General features: G+C 55.8%; 1 protein-coding gene across 1 annotated transcript; it reads right to left on the bottom strand.

Annotated features, from left to right (window-relative positions):
- Positions 1-220: 220 nt before the first annotated feature.
- Positions 221-11,708, bottom strand: LOC120648336 (ubiquitin-conjugating enzyme 15-like). Its single transcript, XM_039925079.1, has 6 exons — positions 11,504-11,708; positions 11,266-11,369; positions 10,835-10,937; positions 10,677-10,740; positions 663-751; positions 221-583 (listed from the first exon to the last, which is right to left on the bottom strand). Exons 1-6 carry the CDS (start codon positions 11,534-11,536, stop codon positions 488-490), a joined length of 489 nt encoding a protein of 162 aa, XP_039781013.1. The 5' UTR covers positions 11,537-11,708; the 3' UTR covers positions 221-487.

The raw sequence follows: 11,708 nt of genomic DNA, 5'->3' as shown, positions 1-11,708 counted from the left end.
ATTATAGCGACACCTTGATTTTGACCTGTACATTTGTACTATTGCCGTAGCTGTTAGGACACCAATTCTAGGGTTACTTCGCATCTGACAACTATGACTCTTCAAAAAATACGGAGTATCATTGATATCAATATAAGGTTTACGGTCATGTAAATACAGGAATGTTAGATTGCGCAACTATCATCATAAATCATTCTTGGTTCGAGAACATATTCAGAAATCCAGCAAGTAAAAAAATCAACTTGAGTTGCATTTCGTGTCTGTTCCGTAAAATGACAACAAACATTATTCTATATATCATCATCGAAGGTGTAAGGATTAACAATTACAGCAACTGTCGCTGATGCACATTCATTTACAAACCCCAAGGGCATGTTAATTTCTAGTCAAATGGGTTGCTTGAAATTAAGCCTAAATCATCTCCCATGTAAGGTAGTCTGGCAACTGAAGGGGCTGCTGCCAAAAGGAAACACCAATGGAACACCCATCACACCGTGTCGTCATGGAACCACCACCTAGTCTCCTTCGGGGACCTACCGTTGCGGCAGTTCCTGACATAGCGATCATTATCGGCTGGGCGTTGCTGTAATCAGTATCTGTATTAGCCAGATAGCAAGGTCCACTACTTCAAGAAGGATAATGTAGAAAAAAAATTATGTAACCTTTGCGGGCGAGCTTGACAACATAGACAAGATGCTGATACAGACAGAACTGACCGTCATTGCTGGGGACCATGAGTCATACAATATATCTGTAGACAAGTGAAGGAACAATAAGCCAATAATCCATCTCAGATTGTAACATCCACATCTATACCATTCTAGCAAGCTATTAGAATAGCTTCTCATGGCAAAATTCCAACAGGAAAGGTCAGCTTTAGGGGTTAGTCTTGAGTCAAAAAACAAGAGCACAGGAGACACTGCGTGTTTCATCTTCTACAGTACTCAGGATACAAAAATAATTCTAGCACAAAAGACAATTGTTAGTTGTCATATACTAGCTAATTCAAATAATTGAAGCTGGAAAAGGTAGATTACACATTTATTATTTGTTTATATTTATTTATTGGGTGGGGGGAAGAGGCACAAAACTTATGCAATGGGTGCAGGTGTATGCAAAATGTATACATTCTCTAAAGGAAAAAAAAAAAAGAGGCTAGTGACAAATAACTCGTTCATGTAATCATGGTTTCTACTCATTTCTAGGAGGTCCATGGCACAGCTAGGGAAAACAAGATAAAAACATAACAAAAAATCTCTCCAACTGTAATAATGCCCACCACATCAATGAATAGATACTAACAGTCAATGCCAGGCTTAAATATTAACCCTTCCGACAAGCTTACGGGGTGGAGTAAGATAAAGCCAGCACATGTTGTTAATGGGAAGCCAAGAAAGTACACTATTTGGATTTTGTAGAACCATTTTGTACTTCAAAGTGACATCCAGTTGAGATTGCCAGAAGTGTTACTTGCATGGCAACATCCACTATGTTGGCATAGCTTGTCTGACTGTCTTGACTAAGAATCTATAATAGTACATTGTTATGGTTCACTCAGTGATCTGAAAGACCTTTTACCAATCATGATATAGCATTTCAGTTGACAGGTTACATAGAAGAAAATATTTACTTCAAAAAAAAACATAAAAGAAAATAATATGAACTGCAAATATAACCAAAAACTCCAGCTTAGTCACATTCCTATCTTTGTTATTAGATCAGATATCGCTCCAAAAGCGAAGGGCTTATTTCAAACTAGGAAAAACAGTAACATCACAAAATAGTCCAGATGGTTAGCAAGGGGAAAAATCAATTGGTTCAGGGCAAAGCATACCTGTTGGTGTATATTGAGCCCATGTGTCTAGAGGCCCATGTATAGATATTATATATACCCACCCTTCTAGGGTTGGAGGAATACCACCAATTATTCTCTCCATCATGGTATCAGAAGCCTAGGGTTAGGTTTCCTCTCTCCTCCCTCCCCTCCCAGCCGCCCGCAGCAGCCGCCGGCGCCGCCGGCCTCCTCCTCCCCCTTTCCCCTCTCCTCGTTCTCTTCCTTCCCTTCCTCTGCTCCGCGCGCCGCCGCAGCCGGCGCGCGCGCGGCAGGCGCGGGGGAGCACCGCAGGGGGCGCTGCCGTCCCGGCCGCCGCCGCCCTAGTCGCGCTGGCGCCCCTGACCGCGAGCGCAGGAGGCGCGGGGGGGGGGGGGGGGGGGCGATCCGGCTCCTCCCGGCCCGCTGCCGCCCCTGCCTGCCGCGCAGCCGCCCCTGCAGGGGCCACCCCTGCAGGCGCCGGCCCTGCAGCCCCTGCTGCAGCACACCGCGGGCGCCGGGGGCGCGGGGGCCGCGAGGGGCCCCCTGCAGCCCGACCCTACTGCCGCCGCCGCCGTCGATCCGGCCGTCCAGCGGGCCGCGGCACAGCTGCTGCGAGCCGCGGGCGTCGATCCGGTTGGCAAGAGGTCCCACGTCTAGTTGGCAAGAAGAGCCGCGTACTCCTCTTCCATCGCGCGACGCCAGTGAGGATCCGCCAAGGCGTCGCGGACAGAGAAGGGTACTGGAGAGACCTGCAGCTCCACCTCGGTGGCGGAGAGAGTCGCGGCCTGAGATGCCATCCGCCGAGTGTCGGTACCCCAGGACTGGGGTACCCCCTCTTGCTGTGTCTGGGCAAGGGTCTTGTAGTTATCCTTAACTACATCCAAACAGCCGGACCCCTGAGGTCCGGAGTCCTGTTCTCCCAGCAACGCTCCGGACCGTTCCACAGTTGGGAAAGGTCCGGAGACACCACGTGTCCCGGAAGAGGCAGGAACTCGTGTGCGAGCAGCCGAGGCTCCGGACCTCCCACGGAGACCGGACCCCCGCGGGGTCCCGGACCCTCATGGGGTCCCGGACCCCCTGTATAATAACCGGACCCCTCACTAAGGGAAGAGATCGACGCCCCGCGTCGGGGTGGTCCAGGGCCGCCACGTGTCTGCAAGACATGGCCGTTTGGGTTTCCATACCAACGTTCACCCACCATTACATTTATTGCGGTAGGTGAACGTCTGCATTGATATAGCAGAAGCTGAGGCGTTTCATTGACCAGGGGATACTATTGATCGCGTATTACCAAGGCAGTGGAGCCGCTGGCGCCGCCCATACTGCGTCTGCCAGTCTGCCGTAACAGATGGATACGACGGCTCAGCTTCGCCCATTATGACGCTGCATAATAGCCTCAGCAGGCCACGCCGCAAGCTACGCTACTCCAACGGGCGCCTAGCTGACGGGACAAGAAAAGACCCCCCTGAGTCAGAAGAGCAGCAGTGTGCATATCGGAGGAAAGATTCGCTACCACTGTAGCCACAGTCACGTTGGGCCCACCTGTCGGGGCACCAACGTCCTATGTATCCGCTCCCCCTTGATCTATAAAAGGGGGGGCGCCGCTAGAAAACCTCAGGCTGCGAAAGAGCTAAGGCCAGCAGAGGATAGGTTCATACACACCAAGAACAATACATCTCCCAGTGGACGTAGGGTATTACGCTCCGGCGGCCCGAACCACTCTAAATCGAGTGTTCTTGAGTCCTTGTCTCAGCGTAGATTCAGCCCCATCGCCTAGTACTTCCCCGAGTACTCCCTCACTGGGAATAGGCGGGTGCGCTCCGCCACCCGGCTGTGGGTACCCCTAGAAACCCCACGACATTTTGGCGCCGTCCGTGGGGAAGTCAGGCGCAGGTTGGATCTTCGGGCTTCTGGGCCGTGCTCATCCTCTGCAACGACGAGCGAGAAGATGAAGGAAGGCAGGGCCACACTCACTCCACATGCCATGGCACCGGCGCTCCAACGCCCTCGGTGCGGCGGTGCACGGCAGCGGCGCCTGCTGTGCGTCGCCACCACGACACCTCAGAGCCGGCGTAGCAGCGCACAGCGGAGGCGCCGTTGCGCGCTGCCGCTCCTACGTCGACTCAAGGTTTTCTCTCAAGCAACGGCCACACCTCCTCTGCGGTGGCATGGCGTCGGCTCAAGGCTTTCTCTCAACATGGAGCCTGGAGCCGACAGCCATCCCGGAGGAAGTTGACCGTGACGTCCTGCCGTCTCCAGCATCGGAGATCCACCTCAGCGTTGCTCGGTGCTGCTGCTGCAGACAGGACCCCGCCACCAAGTGCGGGGGCCCCTGGCGCTAGCACCAAGGACAAGCCGGCGAACGACCGCGCTTCTCCACGCGTCGCACCGGTCCATCTGCTGCGCAAGGGTGTCTGGTCTCCAACGGCAACGGCAGGGGGAGGGGCCTCTTCGATTCAAAGCCAATGAATTTGTCTCATGCCATCTAGGCATGTGACAGCTCTTAGGCAAGGAGGGGTCCCCCGAGCTCCCGAGGTGATGCTGGATGATGCGGTTCAGGCACATCCAGGGCGCCTTCGCCTCCGAAGAAGAACGCGCTGTATAGCATGCAGCCGTAGGTTACTCCTAAGAAAGGAATGAGAGAGTTTCTCCTTTGTAATAGCGTGGCGTCTACGTGTGTGTCCAGAGCGGTCAAGGTCCGACCTTGTAAACCCGACCTCTGGCCCTATCACACAAACAGGCAAAAGCGGTCCGGAGCGGTGGAGGTCTGACCTCGTAATCCCGACCTCTGATGTATACCGTGATAACCACAATGATAAAGGAGATTTTCTTTCTTGACCTTATCTCGGCTCCACCCCGGTTACATTCATTCTTTCTGGTTGGCTGTTTTTTTTCGGTTAACCATTTTTTCCTCCCAAACAGAGTCTTTACCTTTGTTGCTAACAATCCAAGTTAAGTTGCTGGCTTGTGGTCAGGAGAAGACACCCCTTCTAGTTGGAAGGCAGTCCGGACCCCTAAGGACCTGCTCTGAAGAAGTGGTATTTGTATCCTGGGGTAGAGAAGCTCCGCGTGGCTTAGCCTGGTAATGTACCCTAAGTTTACGTACTTCACTACCCTGTTACAAGTACTCTAGTATCCAGGACTGCTGTCTTTAGAGGTCCCGGGCTCTCTTCTAGTATAAGGCTTGGTTTTTTTGCACCTTACTATGAGGTCCGGTAACATGCTTCATCGGATTGTCAGCAACGGTCGCTCCAAGTCCACTCTGGTGGCCCGCTCCGGTGGAGACCGCTCGCCACGGTCGCTACAAGTCCACTCCGGTGGCCCGCTCCGGCGGAGACCGCTCGCCACGGTCGCTCCAAGTCCACTCCGGTGGCCCGCTCCGGCGGAGACCGCTCGCCACGGTCGCTACAAGTCCACTCCGGTGGCCCGCTCCGGCGGAGACCGCTCACCACGGTCGCTCCAAGTCCACTCCGGTGGCCCGCTCCGGCGGAGACCGCTCGCCACGGTCGCTCCAAGTCCACTCCGGTGGCCCGCTCCGGCGGAGACCGCTCGCCACGGTCGCTCCAAGTCCACTCCGGTGGCCCGCTCCGGCGGAGACCGCTCGCCACGGTCGCTACAAGTCCACTCCGGTGGCCCGCTCCGGCGGAGACCGCTCGCCACGGTCGACAAGAGCCGGGTCCGGGAAGTGGTGCTTACTCCCTGAGCGATCCGAAGTCTGTGTAGCCGCTTAGCTTGGTTCCGTACCCTAAGCCTACACCTTCGTCGCCCAATGGAGAGCACTCTAGTACCTGAACTTGGCAACAGGCATACCGACCTCAGGGGTCCGGGATGCCCGCTCTCTCCATGAGCACACCAACGCAATCAACTTGCGTAGGAACACATCACGATGGTGGCCCCACCTGCGGGTTCGTACCTCACCCGAGGTGGGCCCGGGGGCCACTGTCGGTACCCCAGTACTGGGGTACCCCCTCTTGCTGTGTCTGGGCAAGGGTCTTGTAGTTATCCTTAACTACATCCAAACAGCCGGACCCCTGAGGTCCGGAGTCCTGTTCTCCCAGCAACGCTCCGGACCGTTCCACAGTTGGGAAAGGTCCGGAGACACCACGTGTCCCGGAAGAGGCAGGAACTCGTGTGCGAGCAGCCGAGGCTCCGGACCTCCCACGGAGACCGGACCCCCGCGGGGTCCCGGACCCTCATGGGGTCCCGGACCCCTGTATAATAACCGGACCCCTCACTAAGGGAAGAGATCGACGCCCCGCGTCGGGGTGGTCCAGGGCCGCCACGTGTCTGCAAGACATGGCCGTTTGGGTTTCCATACCAACGTTCACCCACCATTGCATTTATTGCGGTAGGTGAACGTCTGCATTGATATAGCAGAAGCTGAGGCGTTTCATTGACCAGGGGATACTATTGATCGCGTATTACCAAGGCAGTGGAGCCGCTGGCGCCGCCCATACTGCGTCTGCCAGTCTGCCGTAACAGATGGATACGACGGCTCAGCTTCGCCCATTATGACGCTGCATAATAGCCTCAGCAGGCCACGCCGCAAGCTACGCTACTCCAACGGGCGCCTAGCTGACGGGACAAGAAAAGACCCCCCCTGAGTCAGAAGAGCAGCAGTGTGCATATCGGAGGACAGATTCGCTACCACTGTAGCCACAGTCACGTTGGGCCCACCTGTCGGGGCACCAACGTCCTATGTATCCGCTCCCCCTTGATCTATAAAAGGGGGGCGCCGCTAGAAAACCTCAGGCTGCGAAAGAGCCAAGGCCAGCAGAGGATAGGTTCATACACACCAAGAACAATACATCTCCCAGTGGACGTAGGGTATTACGCTCCGGCGGCCCGAACCACTCTAAATCGAGTGTTCTTGAGTCCTTGTCTCAGCGTAGATTCAACCCCATCGCCTAGTACTTCCCCGAGTACTCCCTCACTGGGAATAGGCGGGTGCGCTCCGCCACCCGGCTGTGGGTACCCCTAGAAACCCCACGACACCGAGTCACCATGTGATGGATATGCCGAGGATCCCGATGGATGACTGGCGGGTGGTACACCTTCGGCTCGGCTCGAGAGGGAGCCGGAGGAGGCGGCGGCGGCGGCTCTACTGTAGTCGTCGCAGGAGCCTCCGGAGCAGGAGGCAACGCCGGTGTCGACGCCGACCGACACCGGTACACTTGCACCGGCTGAGCGTACCGCTGCGGCGCCGATGTCGGCGCCGAACGACGCCGGTACACCTACATCGGCTGAGCGTACCGTGCAGGTGCAGGGGAAGGCACCGGTGCCGCGCGTGGCGCAGCGGAAGACACCGGGTCCGCGGGCGGCACGACCGTAGGTCCGTGGGGCCGCGCGTGGCGCTACCGAGGGCACCGGGGCCGCCCGCGGCGCAGCAGGGATCACCGGAAGCGGAGCCGGTGCGCCGGGAAAACCTGCAGGGAAAGGACAGACAGGTAACGGTGGCTGAACCACCGGGTCAGTCGGAAACAAAGACTCCAGGCCGGGGTCAGTTGAAGGTGTGGAGGAGGTGGAGTAGGGGAAATCCGACTCGTCAAAGACTGCGTGTCGAGAGATCAGGACGCGGCGAGAGGTGAAGTCAAAGCATCGGTACCCCTTGTGGTCAGGGGAGTACCCTAGGAACACACAACGAGTCGAGCAGGGCGCCAGCTTGTGAGAAGCGATGGCAGATGTGTTAGGGTGACACGCACACCCGAAGACCCGAAGGTGGTCGTAACGAGGGGTACCGAAGAGAGCGTGGTATGGAGTGGGAGCGGGAGAAGCAGTGGACGGAAGGCGGTTGAGCAGGTAGGTGACGGTGTGGAGGCTCTCAGCCCAAAAGCGAGGGGGCAGAGAGGTCTGGATCAGAAGGGTGCGCACGACGTCGTTCGTCGTGCGAATCATCCGCTCAACCTTGCCGTTCTGAGGAGGGGTATACGGACAAGACATACGCAGCTGAACACCCCGAGAGAGGAAGAAGGAACGGGAGGTGGAGTTATCGAACTCCCGCCCGTTGTCGCACTGGACGGCCTTAACGGTGAGGCCGAACTGAGTGGACACCCAGGCAAAGAAGTGGAGGAGGGTGGGAAAAGTCTCAGACTTGGCGCGCAAAGGCAAAGTCCAAGAGTAATGCGAGAAATCATCCACCACGACCAGATAATATTTATAGCCAGACATGCTGAGAACAGGAGATGTCCACAGGTCATAGTGAATAAGATCAAACGCATGCGCAGCATGCGAAGAAGAAGAAAACAGAAGTCTAACATGACGACTTAGCTGGCACGCATGACAGAGGTGCTCAACAGGAGCCGGAACATCTGTACTACCACTAAGCTGAGCCAAAACGTCGCGGCCGAGGTGTCCAAGCCGGCGGTGTCAGGTGGTGGAAGAAGGCGTCACGGCAAAAGCAGTAGACGAAGAAGAAGTCGAAGAGCAGCGGAAGCAGGAAGCCGAAGAGTGTAAAGGGGCCCGGGCTGTCACATCGGAGGAGCGGACGCCAGGAAGCCGAATCCTTCACAGTAAGACTAGAAGAGTCAAATTCGATAGAACAGGAGTTGTCAGCAGTAAACTGACGAATGGAAAGAAGGTTGTGAACCATCTGAGGAGCAATAAAAATATTAGGAAGACGAGGAGCAGAACCCACGGCGGTGACAGGAAGGCAAGACCCATCACCAACCATGACACAAGAAAGGACAAGAGGGGTGTGGGGGTCGGACAGAAGAGAGGATACCAGCATCAGGAGTAGTGTGGAACGAGGCACCCGAGTCGGCGATCCACTCGGTGCTGACCGGCGGCGTCAGTCCCATGGTGCTGAAAGACTGCGCTAGAGCGGCCTGGTCCCACCACTCTGGCCAGGTCGTCTGCTGGCTGGGCTGAGCGGGCGGGGTCCAGGACGGCGCGAAGAGTGGAGCAGCGCCGGTGAACATGGCCGCCGGCTGGAGCTGAGGACGAGGCCCCCTCCCGGACCCTGGAACGGCCACATCGAGATGGGCCCTAACCATGGGTTGCTGAAGGATGGCCAGGGCGTACCTCCAGGGGCAGGAGCAGAAGCGGGAGTCGTCCGGATATGGTCTGCCGGCTCAACAAGTCTCTCTATGCTCTGAAGCAGGCTCCTCGGGCTTCGTACTCTCGGTTCGCCACGTTCTTGCTGACACTGGGGTTCACCGAGGCCAAGTCTGACACGTTTCTCTTCATCTACCGCCGTGGGGATGAGACTGCCTATTTGTTGCTCTACGTCACTGACATTGTGCTCACAGCTTCCAGTCAGCGGTTGATTTAGAGTGTCATCTCCTCTCTGCAGCAGGAGTTTGCTATGAAGAATCTCGGTCAGCTCCACCACTTCTTGGGCGTCACTGTTGAGCCTCGCCCGTCTGGTCTTCTCCTTCACCAGCGGCAATACGCACTCGATATTCTGGAGCGGGCAGGGATGACTGATTGCAAACCCTGCTCCACTCTTGTCGACACTCAAGCGAAGCTGTCTGCTGATTTGGGTGATCCGGTGGCTGATCCTACTGCCTACCAGAGTCTGGCCGGCGCTTTGCAGTACCTCACCTTCACCAGGCCGGACCTCACCTACGTTGTCCAGCAGGTCTGTCTCCATATGCATGATCCCCGGGAGTCACACCTTGCTGCCCTGAAGCGTCTCCTCCGCTACGTCCGTGGCACAGTGGATCTCGGCCTGGTGCTTCACCGCTCGTCCTCTACTGAGCTGGTGGTCTACACCGACGCTGACTGGGCTGGCTGCCCGGACACTCGTCGCTCCACTTCCGGCTACGCCGTCTTCCTGGGCGGCAACCTGGTCTCTTAGTCGTCCAAGCAGCAGCCGGTTGTCTCCCGCTCCAGTATTGAGGCGGAGTACCGGGATGTCGCTAACGGCGTGGCGGAAGCGTCCTGGCTACGACAACTCTTGGCGGAGCTCCACAACCCGCTCACCAAGAGCACGCTCGTCTACTGCGACAACGTCAGCGCCGTGTATCTCTCCACCAACCCCGTCCAACATCAGCGGACGAAGCATGTGGAGATTGACCTGCACTTCGTGCGCGACAAGAGTCGCCATTGGCGATGTTCGGGTACTCCATGTCCCGACTACCTCCCAGTTTGCTGACATCTTCATCAAGGGACTGCCCTCCTCGACCTTCTCGGAGTTTCGCTCCAGCCTCAACGTAGCCGGTGGCTAGTTGTGGCTCCGAGGGGGGGTATTAGCCCTTTGTACTCTCTTCTTGTCCAGTCTTGAACACTGCTGCGCCGGTTGTTCAGACTGCGGAGGGGTGTTGGCTTTCTTGTTGTCCAGTCTTGAACACCGTTGTGCCGGTAGTTCAGACTGCGGGGGGGTGGTGGTGTATATTGAGCCCATGTGTATAGAGGCCCATATATAGATATTATATATACCCACCCTTCTAGGGTTGGAGGAATACCAGCAATTATTCTCTCCATCAATACCTACCGTTGGTTACCGATCATGCCAGGAACCATGTAACTTTGCATGTTGTATATGAAAGAATGCTGTCAAGGACTCAATGTGCTCTAATAGCAATATAGCATCATGAAACTGGCAGCTTGAGGTATGTGCAGATCCTGGCTTGAAGCGAGATGTGGTCAAACAAAGCGCAATTATGCAAAAGTATGCATTTAGTGGAATGGACAGACTCATAAATTTTCTAAAGTGCGCCAAGTTGTAAACAACAAAGATGCAAGGTGCTTCACCTCAAGCTGAGTTATGTGATGTCAATCATGGCATGAAAATGTATCCTAAATCTAGTTTTAACGTGAGTTATGTGATGGCCAGGCCCTCATCATCGAAAGCAAAGACCTCTAGTGAATTTAGAACACAAGAGATGGGCAAAAAATTGTGACTGACAGTTAAGAATTATACCTAAACAGATGTGCCCATTGCTGTAGATGTGTGGATGCATTGGTGCCGGGTGCAGAAATATAACCTGCAAAAGTAACCAAGAAAAAACAACTAGAATCTAATGCACAAGTAATAATCAATTGAAGCTAAACGACGTGCGGAATAAAGATGACCCTGACCTGAGGTGCCTCCATGGGATAATGCTCGGGGAAGTCCACCTGCAGCTGGTACGTCTCGCCAGTGTAGAGGGTGCCTGGCGCCCCAGCCACATCGATGACCCACCTTTTGTATTGTTTCATCCACAGTTATTTTTCATTTACGTTTGTTCAGGATTGAAAAAAAAAACTACTACAAAATTATGACGAATAACCCTTTGGAAAGGAAGACAGAAATCCGCAGAGAATTCCACAGCAACAAACCCCAAACGCACGCAACGCGTCTTTGGATCAATCCAGTGGCAGGTGGCGCTCCTCGATTTCATTAATCGAAACTCGAGACAGAAAACAGTAGCCAAGCGTCGAGCTCGACCCACGTGCCGAAATAATCATAATAGGAACCCCGCAGGCAGTGATTGCTCGGTGAGAAAGGGCGGCGAGGGAAGAATGGGCACCTCTGCAGGTTGTCGGTGACCCTGTGCTTGAAGCCGGCGGGCGGGTTGACCTGCCACTCCGAGAGCTCCTTCTGCAGGCGGCTGCACGCGATCTTGCTCAGCGCCTGCACCACCCACGACGCACGGAGCAAGGAAAGCCCACGCGAAAGGGGGGGGGGGGGGGAGGAAGATCAGTCGAATCGGGCGGCGACCTCGCAAGCGGCTGGATCGGAGAGGGCGGGGGCTTAGGGTTTCTTACCTTCCGGGAAGGGGACGAGGAGGAGCTGGTCATGGCGCGGGCGCGGTCCGGCCGGCCGCCGGGTTCCGGCCGAGGCGGAAGGGGCGAAGAGGGGAGGAGAAGACGGGGGAGAGGAAAGGTATCTGCGCGCGCGTGTGCGGGCGGCGCTGCAGCGGCGGCTGTTGTTTGGTCGTGGGGCGGCAGCGCAGCGCCAAGGGGGAAAAGA

The sequence above is a fragment of the Panicum virgatum genome, chromosome 9K (assembly GCF_016808335.1).
Source record: "Panicum virgatum strain AP13 chromosome 9K, P.virgatum_v5, whole genome shotgun sequence".
NCBI classification, from domain to species: domain Eukaryota; kingdom Viridiplantae; phylum Streptophyta; class Magnoliopsida; order Poales; family Poaceae; genus Panicum; species Panicum virgatum.
Note: the sequence above shows the minus strand (reverse complement) of the source record. Positions and strands in the feature narration are given on the sequence as shown.